General features: G+C 51.5%; 6 protein-coding genes across 6 annotated transcripts; 1 reads left to right on the top strand and 5 right to left on the bottom strand.

Annotated features, from left to right (window-relative positions):
- Window positions 1-1,830: 1,830 nt before the first annotated feature.
- On the bottom strand, window positions 1,831-2,462 carry CDEST_01874 (Putative cyanovirin-N; the record flags this gene model as incomplete). Its single annotated transcript, XM_062918033.1, has 3 exons — window positions 1,831-1,952; window positions 2,002-2,129; window positions 2,173-2,462. The coding sequence occupies 3 exons, from the start codon at window positions 2,460-2,462 to the stop codon at window positions 1,831-1,833; spliced, it is 540 nt and encodes a 179-aa protein (XP_062774084.1).
- A 484-nt stretch (window positions 2,463-2,946) lies between these two features.
- On the top strand, window positions 2,947-3,126 carry CDEST_01873 (uncharacterized protein; the record flags this gene model as incomplete). Its single annotated transcript, XM_062918032.1, has 1 exon — window positions 2,947-3,126. The coding sequence occupies one exon, from the start codon at window positions 2,947-2,949 to the stop codon at window positions 3,124-3,126; it is 180 nt and encodes a 59-aa protein (XP_062774083.1).
- A 2,624-nt stretch (window positions 3,127-5,750) lies between these two features.
- CDEST_01872 (uncharacterized protein) lies at window positions 5,751-6,167 on the bottom strand (the record flags this gene model as incomplete). Its single annotated transcript, XM_062918031.1, has 1 exon — window positions 5,751-6,167. The coding sequence occupies one exon, from the start codon at window positions 6,165-6,167 to the stop codon at window positions 5,751-5,753; it is 417 nt and encodes a 138-aa protein (XP_062774082.1).
- A 3,029-nt stretch (window positions 6,168-9,196) lies between these two features.
- Window positions 9,197-10,027, bottom strand: CDEST_01871 (uncharacterized protein). Its single transcript, XM_062918030.1, has 4 exons — window positions 9,765-10,027; window positions 9,651-9,680; window positions 9,482-9,532; window positions 9,197-9,422 (listed from the first exon to the last, which is right to left on the bottom strand). The coding sequence occupies exons 1-4, from the start codon at window positions 9,823-9,825 to the stop codon at window positions 9,382-9,384; spliced, it is 183 nt and encodes a 60-aa protein (XP_062774081.1). The 5' UTR covers window positions 9,826-10,027; the 3' UTR covers window positions 9,197-9,381.
- Window positions 10,028-13,201: 3,174 nt separating this feature from the next.
- On the bottom strand, window positions 13,202-13,857 carry CDEST_01870 (uncharacterized protein). The gene is made up of 2 exons (XM_062918029.1): window positions 13,605-13,857; window positions 13,202-13,535 (listed from the first exon to the last, which is right to left on the bottom strand). Exons 1-2 carry the CDS (start codon window positions 13,659-13,661, stop codon window positions 13,404-13,406), a joined length of 189 nt encoding a protein of 62 aa, XP_062774080.1. The 5' UTR covers window positions 13,662-13,857; the 3' UTR covers window positions 13,202-13,403.
- Window positions 13,858-16,354: 2,497 nt separating this feature from the next.
- CDEST_01869 (Putative DnaJ domain, Zinc finger C2H2-type, Chaperone J-domain superfamily) lies at window positions 16,355-19,453 on the bottom strand. The gene has a single exon (XM_062918028.1). It carries the CDS (start codon window positions 19,380-19,382, stop codon window positions 16,803-16,805), a length of 2,580 nt encoding a protein of 859 aa, XP_062774079.1. The 5' UTR covers window positions 19,383-19,453; the 3' UTR covers window positions 16,355-16,802.
- Window positions 19,454-20,060: the final 607 nt, after the last annotated feature.

The raw sequence follows: 20,060 nt of genomic DNA, 5'->3' as shown, positions 1-20,060 counted from the left end.
TATCCGGTACGGGCCATACGGTCGCGTCGTCCGAGTTTGCACCTTAAGCCGGCCGCAACTGCACTCCAGTCTCTGAGCCGACCGACATGCGCCTCCGTCCTCTCGAGCCACCGTGTCGTCTCCGCAGGTCTCAAGTGCAGGGGCTACTACGCCGGCGATACCACGTCGTATCGGAGGGACGTGGCATCTCGGTACACCGGACACACCGGCGATACCACGCCCGAGGGCGGCCCAGGTACGAGCTGGGAACGCGTCCGACATACCGGTCCTTTCCCTCCTCACGACGGCCCAGGTACGAGCTGGGAACGTAACTCCCCCGCTGCCTTCTGGTCACGACCACGGTGCTACGGCCCACCGGAGACCCCGGGTGCAACCCCAAGTCCAGCTTCCCGTTACCGCGACTCGTCTCCGACTCGCAGCCGACCATGTCTTGCAGATCAGAGGCGCAGAGTAACCGCCACGCCGGCACGGCTACTCGCACTCTGTCCACTAACCCAACCCATGTCTGCCGTATGATGTTCGATCGCGGTGCGCTGTGTCCTCGGGATCGGTCCGGCCGCTTTTCCTGTGCTCGAAGCTTAACAAGTCTGCTGACACCATGTCAACCCGTCGGTCTTAACAACTTCCATTACGCTCGACCAGAGCACGTAGGCTTGTCCCAAGCCCTCGCCGGGAGACGCGCCGATGCTTCAGATGCTCGACCCGTCCGCCTCCCGAGCCCAGAGCCGGATGGGCCGGAGGGTGTCCTGTCTCTTCATTGACTGACGTCAATGAAGAGTCGGATGGTTTTCTTACGCCAGTATCCCCCATGTAGCTTGTTGGCTTCGGAAATGGCGTGGGTGGTGCGGTGGTCGTTGATCGCGTAGTCCGTTTGTAGGTTCGAGAGTGCCGATGAAAACTTTTCACAGCACCGTCCAGCCGCGGTTCTCGACCGCGCGCGACGCACCGCGCCACACCCACCACTCCTACTGACACCGGACACCACGAGAAGGTCTGCCACATCGTCCTACTGCTTTTTCAAGCAGCATCCAGTGTGCTCACTGGAGGCACGTTCGACACTAAGTGGCTCACAACTAAGCATCAACTTTGAGCCTCATTTTGGACGACGAGTCTTCAGCGGCATCTTGCCATTCCCTACGTCTGATTTCTGCTCCCGTCAGATAGACGCCTGACGACTGTCCTATGGGACTTGAACCGATGGAGAGGATGAGTCTCGGTCTCGGCTGCTTGTGGAGAAAAGTAGCGGCCAGATTACACAACCCCGAACGCAAGAAGATCAGGCATTCAATAGCTTACAACGGAACAGCATAGCCGCATTCGAAATCGATATCTAGTTATCGGATCCAACCCCCCCCTCTCGCTTCATCACAGCCATTTGTGGATCCTTCGCGGCAGAGGGACACGCGGAAGCTTGTATACTACGTACCGGCTACATTACTAACGATGCCCTTCGCATAAAGCAGCAGTCGGCTCTTGTTATACGCTAGCTACCGAGATCCGTTTCCGGATCTTAACTATTGAGATCGTTTCAATACAGCCATTTGCGGTTCTTTTAGTTGACAAGGTGCACAAAAGATACGATGCGGCGCAGCCGCGGCCGGAACCGGCTCCCGGTTCTTGACTTTTGAAAATCAACTCGTCGCAGGCGTTTGTGGACCTACTTGTTGACGAGCTCTAGCTGACGCTAATCGTACTTGAGAGATCTAGCAACGCCTCTTGCAACATGAACCGGTCGAGGCGCGTCACACCAGTGACCGCAGACACTCGCAGGTACTTTAAAAAATGCCGTTGGTAGCAACTGAAGAGTCGCCCCAAAAACCCGTTCTTGATCTAGGACCCTGTAATGAATAGGTGAGGCCCTGACCAAGTGACACTCCCCTCGTCCACCATTTCGCCATGGGTTCTTTGATTGCCACAGAAGAGGACACCGTCATCATTCCCAACAAGGTTATCTGAGAATCGTTAGCTGTGTTTTTGGAACAAACTAGTCGGTTGCTCTACTGAGGTCAATCCCATGCGCGGTATGACGTCCCGCTCCCGCCGAGATCTCGCAACTGCACGCATAATTCGCCCAAGATGAAGTTGAGTTGTCATGCCAGCAAGGGCCACATGTGCGGAAGAAAAGCCCGCTAGAGATGTCAGACACATCGTGACGACAGCGTCGCAACTTACTCGTCTTGCGCTTTGAGTTCACCCTGGACGTTGACAAGACAGGAGTTCAGGTTGAGCACGGACCACCGCCATCCGCCAGTTGTTGACCTGCAATAAGCTGCTACTTTGTACTTTTCGTTCATCAACGCACCCCAGTCAGCACATGATGATAGAAATCCATCAGCCCGGGTCTGCACTCCTCTCTTGGACACTTCGCTTTCTGCTCGCCCCAGACGCCCTAAGACGACACACATTAAGTCAGACAGTAGAAAGAAATAACGCAAAAACTTGTTCTGAGAGAAAACCACCATTCTTGGCTCTTGACTGTAGCACGGTGTGATGAGAACCTGACAAACGTGAGGATGTTCAGAGACAAGGAACTTATATACCTATCGTTGCTGTTGGTGTCCGTAGTCGGCTTCACGGTTCTAACTACGTACTCCAACACGGGAAAGGCCAGATTACGCTTCCCAACAGCGCGAGCCGTTCGTTATGGACATGCCGCGGTGTGAAGTTCGCCGGTGGAGGCCTGGGTGAAGTTAGCTGTAAGAAGCGAAGCCAGAATTGGAAAAACACATTCTGCTGCTATATTCGCTTGAAAACTACACAGCCAAGCATTTGAGGGGCCAGAACGGACTGTCGTCCGTCAGGAGCGTAAGTGACTACAGCTCATACTGTAAGGCAAGCCTACTCACAATCATATAAAGCCATTGTTGGCTTTCAGATTCTTTAAATAATGGGCATGTCTTTATTTTCTGGCATGGTACTGTAAAGTTTTCCTAGTCGATCCCTACGATGTATTCGAACTTTGTCTTGGTGCAGTTCGCCTTCTTCGGTGTCGGCCTCTCGTCCCAGCTTCCAAGCTCCGGCTGGAAGGCAGCGAACTTCCAAAAAACCTGCGGTTCGTGGTACATAATGGGCCCAAGTTCCAATTCGATAGCAGCAGTCTGCAACAGTACAATCTCGGTCGACTAATGGTTCGCTCAAAAGGTTTCGCACGCACGGGCCACAAGACCCCGCAATGTGTGCTGTGGCCCGTGCATGCCTGACGACAACGCCAGACGAAGTGGAAAGGACTTCTCAACAAGTTGGATTCCGTCAAATATGCACCCACTATGCTAGAGTGAACGAGCTGGTCCGGCATTCAACGCAAGTAAACACGCCGAGGAAGGCTGATGGGCGCGACACTACAACGAGCGTGGGAAAAAGCACTCTGCATATTTTGCACTGGTTCTTGGCTGGCATGCTTTGTCGCCATGGAGGCTAGAAGCGGCTCACGACATGCTTGATCAGCGTGTAATCTAGCGCCGACTTGACAACAGCAATACGGGAGCTACTACTGCCTCAAAGGGCTATTTGACTTTTCAATGGTCTATTCGCCTTACGTTTCACATCAAGCACACGTCAGACAGCCCTGGTATCACATGGACTGCTAATTGGCGTCAAAATCGGTCTACGTGGAACCTAGTCCTCTCCGCTCGAGAGGCTTTTCGAATTATCTTGTGCATCAGCCACCAGACAACGGCGAGAACCTTGGTTACAGCAGCTTTAGTTCTCCAAATCAATAAGACAACTTTCCATTACCTTTGATCAATTGAAGAAATACTGGACTACGGTCACTAAATGCACCTCGTAGCTGAATGCTAGAGACGTAAACCGCCAACTGTATGAATGTCCTTGTCGCCACTTCCACTGACGCAAACAATTATGTTGCCACTGCGTAACATTGACCTGGCCAGTTCCACGGCACCATGAATGGCGTGGGCGGATTCCAATGCCGGGATGATTCCCTCAAGTTGAGCTGTTAGAGTCGTTGTCGGATGGTTGAGAACGCTTTCCGTGGAAGGTCAGGACCTGCTCTTGCAGAAGCTGAACATGGATTGTGCAGATAGAACACGTGGTGGAGCAAGGAAGCTCCCTGTTACATGGCTGGGAAGACTCTTGACCCAAAGCTAGAAATGACTTCCGCGTCATTGTCGCACGTGCGCTAGAACTGGCTTTCCAGGCCATGGCTTTCCACTCTGTTAATAGGAGCCGGAAATGGGTCTTTGCGGGGACCATACACGGTGTAGCTTGGATGGCCCATCTTGGGATCTTGGGAGCCCAACAGGCTCTTAGCATGTTCCGGACTTTTCAACATGGCAACTGGAAGCCAGATATGGATCTTGCAGTCACCGTAAGTAGTAGAGGAAGAAAGCTCCTTGTTGCGTAGCTGGGAAGATCAGCCGGAACCAGTTCCTGGCAAGAGTCAGATATGGAGCGTGTAGGTAGACAGGGTCTTGTTGTTGCGATGCTCGGGACGTGGCTGGGGACATCCTCCATCAAAGGCCAGAACTGGCACCTGCCTCATCGTTGCGGCGACGTTGGAACTGGATCTCTCGGTCTCGGCATCCATTTCTACACAACTGGGCAAGAGCCTAGTCCCGTGGCTGGGCAGATTGTCTCCCAAAGCTCCCAAAGCCGGAATCAAAAAGTGACAAATGGCCTTCCAAAAGAACCGGATTTGGATCTTGTGAACCGGGGACATGACTCAGCAAGCAAGACCCTTGCTGTGTGGCTGGGGATAATCTCGCTTCAAACTCAGCCAGTTAAAGGGAACTAGAAAGCGGCACTGAATGCCAACTTCTGGATCTCGACTCTCTAATACAGTGGATGAAGCCAGATACAGATCTTAAGAGAAGGGTACCTGTCAGGACAAGCAACATCCTTCCCTACCCCCGAGAGTTAAAACAGATTCCTAGAAGGAGCCTGGTACTGTATGTAGTTAGATCTTTTGGGGTGCCCAATTCGGGTGCAGATTGTTGGAAGACTACTAAGGCAGCACTGATCAGTGGCGGGCATGTCTCTGCCCATTTCCCTTGCAGAACATGTCAGGTCTTGAGCGGTCTTGTCTTTCTTTCCCTGCTCACCGTGGTGGGCTGAGTCTGAGGTGACGAGAGCGTGCCGTATGGGGCACCCAGTCCGTTCCAACGCAGCGAAGAGACCGGCCCTCTGTCGGTCGGGCTCAAGCGCGGTGCTAGGAGGGGGGACCGCTCAGGCTGGCTGTACCGCCCGTTTTCGGCAGGCACTGGCGATCCGCGGTTCCGGGCGGCCTTTGCTCCACTGACGCACCAGTCACCCAGGCTCGACACCCAATCCCGTAGGTGACTTCCGACTGCTTCGCAATTCGTCTTTGGCGTCAATGCCACCAATGTTCTCTCGCTCGCCTCGACAAGAACTCCGCATACGGCTCTGGCTCTGGCTATCGTGCTCTTACGTTTGGGCGCCGAGTCGTTTGCTGTGTCCGGTGTGTCGCATCGGGATGCCGCCACAGTCGCAATCTGCGCCGCCTTCAGACGGCTCTGCACCTCCTTTAGGGCCACGGCCTCGAGGGAGACGATCTTGTGATTCAGCCGGCTGACGAAGGACACATCGAGTTCAGGAAGCCTGAGGATAACGACCGCAACGCAGACGTTGCGCACCCACTTGCAAGCAACCAGCATCGCATTCAGTAGGTACAACATCCTCGTGTATTGTTCGATGTGCGTTTCTACCTTCGTATCCATCGCTTTTCTAGTAATCATTAGCCTTGTATTCGTTGGGGATTTCAGGCGTAATCTCTACAATGCTTTGTCTCGTTTCCTCTTCCTGTCTTGCGTCTTCTTTACGACGGGCACAAACCCAAGCGTCAAGATAGCACAGATAACAACGCCGCCAATAATGGCCTTGAGTGATTCGATCGAATACGGGAGGATCGAGAAAATTGCAACGGTAAGTGAGGGGAGTTTGATGGCCCAGACTTTCAGCACGGCGGTCAGAGAATCAGATTTGGAAGTCAACTCTCGCGTGTCGGGATCCGGGTGGTCGGACAGAATAACGGAGACAGATGTGTCGAGCATCGGTTGCACGAAGAGGATCAACGATTCCTGGAGGTCATCGAAGCACTGGAGAAGCACCAGGTTGATGCAGTCCGGGTCGACCGTCGGAAGATAATGATAGAGCCACTCAAATGGTACGAGGGGTGCAAAATTGAGCATGAGACAAGAGATAATGCCAGGAGATACGGAACGGAGCTCAGCCAGCGCAAGTGCTTCGTGGTATTTCTTGGTTGATCCATCGTGGCCGCCCTCCGTTGGCATTCCTATGTGGCGCGCTGAGAGGATGCAACATCCTGTCTTTATACCCAGGGCTTCAGCCCAGGTCCAATTCTAGTGGTCGGCATTCTCACAACTCAGACAGTTAACGTATGCATAGAAAGTAAATCTGACATCCCGAGGACACTTGCATATGTAGCTTCATGCAGCATGTTGCATTGGTTGTGGTGGCAGGTGGTTCCTCTTTCCACGGAGTAGTTCCGCCTGCATGATCTGTAATAGGGCACCAGCAGGATGGCGGTGGTATTCAACAGAACGAGTTCTCCCAGCGCTTCGCAGTGTTGTGACGAACTGCGAGGGGCTAGGCTGCAAGTCTTCAATTCAATTTCTTGTGTGCTTTCGCGAGTGCTGGAGTCTCTTTCGAAGAGAGTCCGTTACCTCGCCATCTACGTTTTCTCCACCAACAAAGCGGCCGTCTTAGCAGCAGGAAGACCACGACAACAATCGGGCCAACAAGAAATCCGTCGCATAAACGAGGCAGCCAAGACGCTCACAAGTAAAGGCAATAAGGTCACACTCTTCTGGCTTCCGGCAGAAGTAGAGTCCGACCTCAAGCTGGAGGCGAAAACAGCGGCGAAAGAGAGTACGCAACAAGGAAGCACGCCGAGGAAGAAGCCAACCAGGGCCTACTCAACCACACTCAGGAACGCATTGGGGAGATTACAGAAGTACCGCAGGTTACCGGAAGGGGTAGGAAAGTTCTCGAAAAGGGTCGACGCTGCCCTGCTGGGAACGCACACACGACAACTATACGATTCATTTTCATGGAAGGAGGCCAGCATACTGGCCCAGCTACGCACGGGGATGGTTAGGCTCAACTGGTACCTGCACCGGATAGGGGCGGCCGCCTCGGATCGATGCGCATGCGGACAAGCAGCAGAGACGGTCGAGCATTTTCTTTTCCGGTGCACCCAGTGGACAGCACAACGCGCACCGATGATCCAACGAACTGATACGCACAGAGGCAACTTGTCATTTTACTTAGGCGGGAAGGCCGCATCCGACCCTGACGACTGGTCGCCATGCATGGACGTCGTAAGAGAAACAGTGAAGTTTGCCATGGCAACGGGACGACTCGATATGCAGATCAGCCAAACATAGGACAACAACAGCACAATATCACAGCACCAACACTAATCACCGACTAACCCCTCACGCACCCTCGTGCCACCGACAGCAGCACTCGCTTCAGCCGCCGAAGATAGGGACCTGAACACTTGGAGGAAGTGCTCCAAGATTACCTGCTACTAACCTTTACGAGAAACCGCAAAGATTGGAAGGAGTAACCAATGACACAGACGGGAGTGGATCTTGCTTATGGGTTTATATAAAATCAGGATAAAAACTCAACAAGGGGAGCATGTAAGATAGACGTAAGAGCCCTTTATGGCTTAGCCAGGGCGTAAGCAAATATATATATGGATACAAGCGCCCGTTGATGCTTTCAACATCCCGGCCCCACTGGCAATAACCAACGTTATCCAGAAATGGTACTATAGCCAAGAGCTAAGCCGGTTTCCGCTGTTTTCCCTCGGGGTTTCGAGCCTTAGATGTTTTTGGACCCTCATGCTGACGAGCTACATGACGACATACGTGAACCGTAGCACTCGGCAAATTGCCGAAGACACACAAGCGTCGCTGCCGCCAAGATTGGCACTTTTAGTATTGCTGTCAGCCTGTTCCGGCACTGTAGGGAGTAGGGAAAGCACCTCAGCCAACCGCCGACTCTACGGTGGTCTGAGTGCAGGTCGCCACTTGCGGCTCTCATACCCGCTGTGGAAACGTACAAAATCATTTTGGGACTGCCTACGGTGGACGTGAGATGTAAAGGAAACAGTCTGTTCTGTATAGGGCTTCAGCGAACCCTTTTCCCACCGCCATAAGCGTAAAGATATATGCCTAATCCGACTTTCATAAATTGACAGTCTGCAACACACCTGAGCCCTCTAAGCGGCGTACAGTTGTACGAACTGGTTGTCCGACGTGACAACGGGCCCTCGCTGCGTACGCTCCATGTGGACCTTGTTCTCCGACGTCCCCCGCGCTTTGCGACGCATCATCTACAGCTTGAACAAACTGAAAGCCTGATACGCAATGGTTTCCACAGTTGTCATGAGCATGGAACGCAGGAATCGTATATATAAGTGCTTCTTCTCTCGAGGACTAACTATATAAAAGGAAGGGTCTGCTGGGATTTATATACCCAAGTGAATGAAGGTATCGTGAGTCAGACTGGAACACTGATGTGACCAGAATGGCCCGAGGACGGTCGGGATGACCCGGACAGGCCGGACGGGCTCGGGGCATCACGACAACAGTGCTTTACGTAGTGCATAGCATGCTCGAGCACGTTTCAGCATCAGCATCGATCATCCGCAATTTAACTACAAGTGTGCTCAGTTGATGACAACAAACACTCCCACACCACCCAGACACAAGAACCAGACTCACAACGGAAGTCCGTCCTTCGCCGTAGCACGAAGTCCCCCATAGACCGTACTTTCTACTTTAGACCAAAGTTCGACAACTCCTCGATCGCCAAACGGCAAAATGTGAGAACAGATCATCCCAGCAACACCGTTCTCTCTGTCACACCACCAGAATAAATTCGGCAACCCCACCCACCAGGCTGTTTTGTTGGATCGTCCAGTCTTGCCGCCTGAGATCATGAACGTCAAGCCCCATCCTCGGGGCGAGCCACCGAGAACTCCAGAGAGGTCTGGGTAAAGGCTCAATTAAGTGTTAGGTGAAGCTAACCTGGAGGCCCATCGTATAGTGGTCACGGGCAAAAGGCTTGAAATTCTGTGCCAATAGGCTTGACTTGTAGGATATCTTTGGTAGCCCTACACGCCGGATGCCCCTCGGGAGGCCAGCCACGGCGTTAAAATTTACACACACACACACATATAAGCAGGCATATATAGGTAGAGTAATTCCCACAATAACAAATCTCATTGGATTTGCTGCAAAAGCTATTGAGAGCTAGTTCGAGACGAAGCTCAGCATCATATCAAGTTCGCCTTTAGGCTCTGTTAGACGAGAAAACCTCAAGTTCAATAACCGGTAGGTACAAGTATAGAGTGTGGAGAGCGTGCGGTTAATGACCGCAAGCACCCGCAGTTCTTCCCGCGACATGCGCTACGGATATCATCAGCTTCGAAATCTTCACATAAAGTAGGTGTCTATGAGGGACTTACGTTCACAAGTGGCTCCGAGGCAACAGTTGCTGCTTCCCACAGTGCATGCACCTAGAAGAGTTTTGTCTGTCAGTAACAATAGGAGCATCTTCCTCAACATTGTTATTCATCCTTGCAAATGCCAAGCGCAAAGCCAAACGAAGCTACACGTGCGAATTGGCAAACATACCGCCTGGAGGAGTACACGCTTGAGGGACAGCTAGTTGGATAATGTTAGTCAAGCAGCAAACCGCCAATAGCATAGAGATTCAGAGGAGAATCGCAGCGGAGTAATCGGACTTACCGGTGGCAGTGGCGATGAACGCACCTGCTGCAAAAAGAACAGAGAGGATCTTGGTTTGCATCTTGTAGGATAATTCGAAGATAATGTCGGCAAATTCTAGTGAGGGTTTTGATGGCTTAAGGTGAGTATCAAGTGAACGTGCTACATAAACTGCTAGAAAGGACACATGTATGTGTTTATAATATATTTACGAAGCCAATGAGTTGCTCGGCTAGCCCTGAGTGGGGTATCCGAACGTGAGACTGAACCCAGTTGGTCTTGTATTTAAGTTTAATTCATGATGATACTTGTGAGTCAGTCAGTTTCAATAACAGACGGAACCCCCGAACTATCTGGAGCCGTTTAAAAGTTTGTCGAGGACTTTGCAGGGTAGGGCGAGCACTTCCAGTAGATTTCTTACTGAGGGTGCCGAACCAATCGGTTGATAAGTATTGATAAAGAGAATTACGAGCAGGAACATTTACCGGAAGTACTGGTGATGCGTCGGTGTAGATTCCCGATAGGAATGGTTAGATTGCCCAAATTCTTCCCGCATATCGATCGTGTCGGGAGGACGACAGATGGTCCAGCCCCGAGTCGATGCCAACGCCGGCAGGTATTACGTGAGGAGTCCGGTGCGGTTTCTGGAGTGCGTCGGATTTGCAGTTGACCGAATGTGCGTCTGGTTGGCAGATAAGCTTTCAGCATTATCAAGGAAGTGTTGCTACCTCGGAGTCGGCGGACATCAGTAATCATCTCCGTTCAGCGTTCTGGGCGCGTCTCCTCCCATGCGTCAAACTTAAGTCGTGCGTGGGCTCCCAAGTTTTGTCGGACTCATCTTGTCATGCCAGGAAAGCGTTCGTTGGGTCGCTAGATATATCGAACACGGGTTTTCATGCCAGGCTTAAAACTTTGTTAGAGGTTGTTGAATGCATCGCAGGTACGAAAGTCGCTCTCAAGACGCTGCACATCATTGAAGCTAGTATTCCATCGAGTGCGGATTAACGTCAAAAACGCCAAGGGCGGGGTAGAGTCAATAAGGGCTTGCGAGGCCATTGGAGTCAACCAATGAATAACTAGGATTTCCAGTACCTCTATTCCCTATTGATTTTGGGTATGCCAGAGGTGCCAGCAATCTCCCCTGGTACATAAAGCTAGTTACTTGTCACGGGACAGTCATGTAGTAGCTTGGTGTTCGGTCTTTCGACCGAACATTGTGCCTTTTGGCCTGCTGGCTCAACGGTAGTAAACCCAAGCACTGTCGTTTCGTCACATTACTGGATCCCAAATCTTCACAGATTGTTCCATAGCCGGAACCTTCTTTGTACGCTATTAACAGTGTTTGCAGACGGACATGCAGTCAACTTAGTCAGTCACATAGACTCGAACCACCAAACTCCCAACTTCTTAAACTTTTTGTATGTTCTGGTGGTGAGGCATTTGAGGCATTTTTTGGGTGCCGAAATGAGGGGGGTGCCGGAAAGTGGGTAGTTTGACTTAGAGCGAATGATCCTCGCATAAATGCAGCAGTGTGATTATCCCTACCAAAGGCAGGAGGGAAGTAAATCTGTTGGAATAGGCCAGCTGCCCCGCGCCAAAGCCGCAGCCTCGGAGCTGCGGCCGCACGCCGGCCCGGGCTCCGCAGCGTACAGGCGCGAGGTCCAAGGCCGGCGACTTACGCATGGAGCAGATCCAAGGGGCTCATACTGGCGATAATATCGCCATGACGCTGGCCGCCGTTGTACGAGACTGGGGTATTGCAGACCGGCTTGGCGTATTGATATCAGACAACGCCTCCAACAATGACAGCTGCGGACAAGCGCTGTTTGCTCACGTTAACCCTCTCCTTGCAAGCGAAGACGTCTCTCACCGGCGTATTCGCTGCTACGGTCACATTCTCAACCTTGTGGGCAGGGCCTTCTTGTATGGCGATGACAGCGAGAGCATTGAACAAGAGTCACAAGCGTTCGAGGTCACTGGCGATGTAAGCAAAGAGCTGGCCCTCTGGCGGAAGAAGGGGCCTGCCGGCAAGCTCCACAATATCGTCAAGTGGGTGAGGGCATCTCCCCAGCGCAGCGAATACTTCAAACGAACAATTGCCGAGGCTGTCGATGAAGGTGACAAGTATCTACTCCACGAAGCAACAACCTTCGAGCTGCAGCTGATACTTAATAACGAGACGCGATGGAACTCCACGTACCTCATGATTAAGCGCGCCATCATGAAGCAGAGCCAGATACAGACCTTTCTCGCGAAGAACCAGCAAGACCCCGATTACAGCAAACGCATTCCGGAGGAAGATGTACTGACGTTTGAGGATTGGCGTCTGCTTGTTGAGCTGCAGGATATTCTTACCCCGCTATACCAGCAGACGCTTCGCACGCAAGGCTGGGCCGAGAAGGGGTCGCATGGGACTCTCTGGGAGATTATGGGCGGCGTGGAGGACCTCCTGGAGAAGATGGAGATGTGGAAGACTTGTTTCGACGAGGATTCAGAAGCTGGAGGGGGCCCTCAGCCGCCGTCAGCTACAGCCCCAGAGAAGAGGACAACGAAGCGAGGGAGGCAACAGCCATCGTCGCTGGCAGCAAGGCTCCAGGCCCGTCGTCGCTTCGACGAGATGAATGACCAAAGCCGACGGTACTTCCGACTCTCGCTGACTACAGGCTGGAAGAAGCTAAATGACTACTATACTAAGCTTGGAGAATCTCCTCTCTACACAGCAGCAATCATTCTACACCCAGGCTTCGGGCTCTCGTGGTTGGAAAAGCACTGGACTGATGGGCTGATACACTGGGTTCGCGAGGCGCACGAGTCTGTACGGGTATACTGGAAGAGATGGTACCAACAGGATGACCCTTCATCAATCGAAAAGAGTCAGACACTTGAGCTACAAGCTGTAGCTGGCCCTGGGGCTGGCAGCGAATTCGACGACTGGATGAATGCCTGCCATCAGAACGAGCCGTCGACTGAGTTGGAGATCGACCGGTATATCGCAGCGAGACCAGGAAAGGTTACTGATGCAGTTGCTTGGTGGATCTCGCAGCGTAAGGAGTATCCAACAGTTAGTCAGTTTGCTCTTGACGTCTTCGCTATACCCGCAATGGCCGCAGACTGCGAGAGAGCTTTCAGCCTTGCGAAACTGACGCTCTCAACCCAGAGGCTCTCTATGTCGCCGGCAACGCTCGAACATCTCCAGTGCCTCAAAAACTGGCTCCGTCGGGGCGCAATTTCCATTGGATCAGCCTTACCGCTGCCCTTAGAGATGTCGGCCGAGTCAAAGGGATACACAACGCCGCCAGAGACCGATATATAGGTTGGCGGCCGCAAAGTGAGTGGCGGCAAGACTGGGCATTCCATGGGTTCAAAGTCAGAAGGATCAAATCGAACCAAGCAAATCAAACAAAGCGCTCGATATGAGCCAAATAAGCAAATCGGACGCTCGGAGGGCATCAAATAAACAAATAGGACCATTGGATTTGATTTGTTTGCTTTGACGGCAGCGCTGGACTCTGCTTCACCGCATCAAAACTAGGTATGTGTAAATCGTTGAGAAAGTAAAATAAAATCTATTGTGTACCCCCTATCTAAAGCCATTCAGACGGTACAACAGCAACCATAAGGATTCCTTGACAGAGATGAATCGATAACATGCAAGCATGTTCAAGTAGGGCAGTTGACATTGCTACCAGTGATGGTGCAAGTTTGCCCCAACTTTTGATGACAAGAGCCAGAGGTGCATTGCCGAATATCGTTCCCCTCGGCGCAAGCCCCGAGCTGGATACAGACTGCAGCCTAGTGTCATTTACAAATCAGCGATTGCATCGGAGGTTAAGATTCAAGGCCTTGGCAGCTGCTTCTTACCTGACTGGGCACTGCAAGAGCGAGGGCGATAGCGGTGATGAAACTGAAGAGCTGCATCTTGGGCTTTCTAGATAACGAGCTCGGATGGTTTCAATAAAGAATGAAAGTCTGCAAGTGTGCTTGTTTGAAAAAAGTTTGTATCTGCGTGAGATTGAGATGCAGGTGAGGTGAAGGGGCGAAGTGGGTTTTGTACTTGAGCCAGACCTCACAACGGACTTGAGCAGGTAACCAGTTTTCCGTCTTTATCGAAACACGATAACTAGTCCTTCAGAGATAACTGAGTCATTCAGTCTCCATACCGCGCCCTCAAGCAACTCTAAGTTATGGTAGTCAAGCTAGTGTAGCCGAAAATTACTGAAAATTACTAGGCAGAATCAGCCTGAGAGCTGGCGCGGCTTTACAGATCGAGTCGTTACTAAAAGAAACCTCAAAGGGCAATTTCAAGATCCCTCAGTAGAAGTGGATTCTAACACGGCCTTCGGAGCCATGCAACCCTCCGGTATGAAAATGCACGTTCTCGTGCCAAGCATCATGGCTAAGCAGCAGCGTTTCACTCAGAGCAACTCAACCAACCAACTTGACCAACTTGACCAATCAAATCAATGCTCGCCCTTCTTTCAGCCAATCAAAACTGAGGTCAAAGTTGGTTGGTTGCTCTGAATGAAACGCTGCTAAGCAGTTCTATGGGGTAGCGAGTCCCTGCTTGCGCCAGGATATGGGAAGTTCAACTCAGTCTGGCGATGACCTTGGCCTCGCTTGTCGCAAAGAGTGGAGGAAAAGATTGGTTGCTCGGACTTTCAGACCGATGTTGCATCCTCGTACCCACGGTATTAATTAGCTGATCTATTGCAACATTGTGGGCGACCACCATGCCAACCAACTTTGAGCAGAACAAAGCTCTTTTGAGTGTAATGTTTGGATGTGAAGAGGAAAGAAAAGAGACTGCTAGGCCAGCTGGCTGGAAACCAATGAGGAGGGCCTGTGCTGTGGCGCAATGCGACGACACCAGCACCACCACCACTACCACCTCCACAAAATCAATTTAAAGAGCCACTGGGTTTTGTCCAGCGAGTGCGCGAGGACATGGAACCCTTGGAAACCCTACAGGCTCCCGATGATACCGCGGCAGAAAGAAGACTCAGGGGGCTTTGCGCTGTTGCATGAAACCTTCGAGTATATATCATGGCCAACTTCCTGCAGCTTAGATTAGATGCAACGGTGACCCGTTTTGATGCCTCCCGTTGTCACCGGCAAATATGAAGCCCCAGACTTACGCTTTAGCCCGCATATTTGCTGTTAAACTGAAGACGAGGTCCACTTTCATTCATTTTGATGGGCCTGGCCGTCAAACACGAGTCAAATACAGAAGCCTAATTGTGGGCATCAATTGTGGGCATGCAGACAGAGAGAGGGCATAGCGCACATCATACGTCAAGGCAACACGGGGCTATAAGCTCCTCCGACGCTGATAGGTTGGTAGAATGGGCAGAAGCCGCCAGCCTTGTCCTGCTGTCGCCGATAGGCGAAGCCACACACAAGGACGGCAACACACTAGATCTATGCTGGGCGTCCAGCAACCTCTACGGAGCGTCCGCCAGCATAGAAACGCCCCTACACACAACGTCAGACCACGAAAGTCTGCTTACCCGGGTCCCCTTGGCCATAACCGACTCACCTGACCCAACCCCGGGGAGGTTCCGGCTTGACACGATGGATGAGAAGCTCTTCCTTGATATGCTTAAGCGAAACGTACAACCTATGCGCCACACGGCAAGCAGGCTGGCGAATCTATCTACCGATGTAGATGAAATGTAGATGTAGGTCTATGTGGGTCTACATCTATCTATCAACCAGAGGTCCATGTGGGTCATCTATCTATCTATCTGGACCTCTGGTAGATAGACGAAAAGTAGATAGATGCCAGGACATGGACCCATATTTACGGTAAGTAAAGGTACTTACTTTAGTACATTGCGTCCTCATATATCTCAGTACCGATACCTCTCCACCCAACACCAAAAAAATTCTCCTGGAACATGTCCGACTTTGATCCAGTTCCTCAATATGGCGTCCCGAGCCGATATTTTTGGTTCGCCATCCGATGCTTTCGATTCTCTAGAAACGCTTAACCAATCTGGTACTCCTGCATCATGCTCGTCGTCATCCAGCTACTCAGCGACGACGAAAGATTGGGACACAGTCCCCGAGTCCGTTCGGAGTCATTGGATCCTCTCGACTCGAACTGGGCAGGCTACCGGATGGGTTTGGGATCATGGTTATGACGTTCAGGCCAGAATTGCCGGCGGTCAGAATGGCTCATCACCTATGTGGCTGTGTTGTCATTGTGTTCGGCGAAAAGCCTACAAACCCAAAACCTACGTGTGCTCCAACACTCGGAACATTGAAGGCCACCTTGCCAAGGCGCATGGCATCTTTCACCCAAATCCGTTGAAAGCTAGGCGATACGTATCGGAACGAGCTTCGAATCAGCCAAGCCTTCATGAATTTTCTGCAAAGAAGCGGAAGAGAGACGACTTTCATGACGAACTGGTCCTTCGATTTGACTAGTGATGCAATTTCTTGTACACGTACGTACGTACGTACTGTATTTTAGCTGTTGTCACGGGATCGCGTGCCAGGGTGGTGTCAAGGGTATCGCGAGTCATGGCGAAGCCATGACCCCTTTTTATTGCGGCGACGCGCCGCTCGCATAGCGCGATCTCTCTTTCCTCTTCTTCGCGTTACGTCTTGTATCTAGACCTGACCCTACGGGTCATCAGAATCCATCTATTGTTTTGAACCTGTTCTCTAGAGCCGTGACCCTCACACTGTACGTACGTACGTACAACACGGTTGTACATGCTGTACAACGTCACTACACAGTACCAAGTTTCTGTGAAACTTTTGTCTTCGACACAAACCGCTCAACCCGAGCCGTGGTTCAAAGTAGGTTGAGGTCTCATCAAGAACTCAATCTTCACAGGATTCGCTGGACAAACCAAGAAGAGATAGTGTCGGAACATTAGCTGTCCGGCCGGCGGCCGGATGACTCGTGTGCCCGGAAGGCTACATATCGGCCTCCAACGGCCATGACAACAACCTCCCTTTGTATTACACACACTAAGCAATATCATAAGTAGACCAATATAACGAGTCTTCGTTGCTTCACCTCGCCGTATATACGGATACCTGGTATAGTTACCAACAGTTACTGCTATGTACAAGTCCAGTGATCTCCTTGATCTCTTGAGTGCCTTGGGTAGTCCCATTGTGCAAGAGACGTAAGTATCGACTCCCAGCGGTCCACAAATTTCCATGCCCCCTTATTTGGCTATGGAATCTTTTCAACTCGCCATCTGTAAACGACAGGGATTTCCCTAGGTCAGCTTGACCGACAGCTAGAAAGCAGAGCAGCCCTACAAAAGGCCCGACGATTCTTTGCAACTTGCGGCCAAGCTGGATTTGATTGCGAAGTTTGTTCCGATTATAGTCGTTGTTTTCACGTTTTCTGTGCTCTAGGATCTTGTCCAGCTCAGCAGAGTCTACTCTTTGCCTACCTGACTCCTCCTTGGTCCGGTCAAGAAGCTGAGCCATTTGCATAAGCGCATAGTACTGGCACATTTTTGTGAGACCGACCCCACGCTCGCACTTCTCTACATATCGGCTGATCAGGGACAACGATCGGTATGTACCCTGGCTCGCATGTCGTATTTCTTGAAGTTGCAGCCGGTCAAATGAATGATTACTGGACGTCACTACCTCGACGAAGCCCCTCACTGTTTCCTTGCGTGTGACATCCTTCAGCAAACCGTCCAGTCCGTTTGTTTGGGCAACGGAATTCCTAGGCTTTTTGCGGTAGGGCACTCTTGACCCGAGGGAATGCGCCGGAGTCCTCTTGCATCCACTCTGTTGTCGACCCGACCGCCTCAGGCTATTGTCATCATCCGCGCCTCTATTCGAGTAACATTTCTCGGTAGTACGGAATGGGGAACCCTCTCCAGGCTCATCAGAGGACAAAGGCTGTTCTGTCCTGACAGATGAGAGAGGTACACCTTGGGTCTGGGGTGGTTGTGCACGCTCCGGGGAAACAACTCCTCGATGGTTCAGAGCGGTGACCTGGCTCTCAACACGGAGGGCTTTCTGAATGTACTCTGCAGCCTGTTGCAAATGCACTTTTGAACGAGGTCCAAGAGCTGCTAGTTGCTGAAGCTTATCGTTGAAGACGGATAGTTGGTGGTGAATCGGGGCCGCTTCTTCCTGATGTCTTTGAATATGCGACGAAATGTCCTTCGACAATGACGGACAGAAAGAGCAACTCGTGTAGCCATGCTCTTCGATCTGATGCGACCGCATTTGGCCTTCGGAAATCACTTGATCACAGTGCCAGCAAGGGTGCACGTCGTGTACATTTTCCTCGTGGCTGGTCCGTAGCTCTATGTCAGGGCAAATCTCATCGCAGAAACGGCAGTGAAGCCACCCGTGCGATTCGATGACATGGTGGTTGAGGTCGTCCTTGGTCCCTGTAAAGTGGCAGTCTGGGCACAATTCTGTCTGGTTGTGAACCATTTGAAAATGCCGAGGTAAGCCTGCCGGGGAGAACGCTTTGTCGCACAGAGGGCAACATATCAGTCCGTGCCTGTCCTTGAGATGTCTCTGGAATATTTCCTGAGCGACCCGTTCGTTGCAGATGTCGCAGATTGGGTGTTGTTCTTGGTGTTCTCCGAGAACTCGTAGGTTGGGGCTCGTCAGGCCACAAACATCACACAGAAGCCATTTGTGCTGAGCGATGAGATGCGCCCGAACACGGTCCGACTGGATGCTGGTATTGCATTCCGTACATTGTTCTGCGCCGTGTTGATCGAGGACGTGTTCCATGTCAAAAGATCGTCCTGGGGGACAGGAAACGCATGGTCGGATATCGTGGATTTGAACCAGATGAGCGTCCAAGCCGCCTTCCACGAACGAAGCCATGCAAAGGAGACAGCGGTCGAGCCCATGGTTAGTGAAAACATGGCCCCAGAGCTCGGTGACCGTCTCCCAAACGTGGCAGGTACGACACAGCGTCAGCCCATGATCTTTCCGCAGGTGATCTAGCATGGAATCGTCAAATATCATTTGACCACACCCAGTGCACTCCGATGCGGGATGTACAGTAATGAGGTGAGTTACCGGATTGTTGCCCCCGCAATCATCGCATTTATAAAGTTGGTGGGCCTCCACAAGATGGTCGATAATGAAAGGCTCATCCACATCGCACAGTGGGCATTGGTGGTAGTTCACAATGTGATCCTGGTGCTCGGAGGGCTCCCTGTGTGTTCCACAATGGTGGCATGTCCGGTATCCGTGAAGTCTCGTAACGTGGTCGCCAATATCATCTAGCGGTACTCTCTTGTCGCATACCGAACAGATCGTCTGCTGGTGTTCTCTCAGATGCTCGTTAAACTCGTTCAAAAGAACAACAACTTCACAGATTTCACAATGTCCCAAGTGATCTGGCAGTGGCTGCGGGACCCGGAAATATGGAAGCTCGTCTTTGTGTGAAAAGAATGTTTGTGGAAATCCCTTGAACTTCTCGAGCGCTTCCGCTCTGGCGTGTAAGAGATAGTCCCTGGCTTGTTCTAAATGCCACATCTGGGGCCAACGATGTGGTCTAATGTCATTCTGATTTCGTTTGTCCGGATGACATACGAGAGCTGCTCGTTTGTACGCCAGTTTAATCTGTCTGGAATCGTACGCTCCCCACGATAGACCGAGTGCATCAAAGGGACTAAACAGCATGATTGGGCTCCTGTCATGTGTCAATCTCGCCGCCTTACAGAATGTGAAAACAGAAGAATGCGTACACTGATAAGATCCTCCGTGGATGCAAGGACCGACAAACTGGAATTAGAGCACTTGGGGGCTGACTGACTTGATGTTAAACCCGGACAATGCATGTCCGAGTCAGGCGTTCAATTCATGCTTGATTCTCTAGTGTAATAAGGGATACCAGCATTGTGGCCATGTACCTTGGTCTGTTTCGTTTTTTTGCGTTAAATAGACGTGTCGACAGCACACCACTCGTTGTAGGCAATAGACCAATATGCCTAGTATTGCTGGCTGCTACGCTGTTGGCCTGACACTTTATTACGTAGACCAACATCCTCTCTGACGGTTAGTCAGGGTGGCCAGCGGAATATGCATATATGAGTGAGCAGAAAAGAGTGTCTTATTCGTACTAAAGAACGGATGGAATTACCACAGGCTTGTGGGCCTAATGCTATCCTAGTAACTGTTACAGAGCTAGGGCCAGGTGGAAATGACAGGCTGGCCTGTTTAAGTACAGTCAGACCATTCTGGATGGGTTATGTCCATGACTCGCATAGAAGCATGCAAGGATTCTGTCACTCTCCCTGCACGGGCCACAAGGATTCCCGGACTCCTTACGGCTCGTGCCATGTGTTGGTAGATGGGAGT

Source organism: Colletotrichum destructivum, chromosome 1 (genome assembly GCF_034447905.1).
Source record: "Colletotrichum destructivum chromosome 1, complete sequence".
In the NCBI taxonomy this organism is placed as follows: Eukaryota; Fungi; Ascomycota; class Sordariomycetes; order Glomerellales; family Glomerellaceae; genus Colletotrichum; species Colletotrichum destructivum.
Note: the sequence above shows the minus strand (reverse complement) of the source record. Positions and strands in the feature narration are given on the sequence as shown.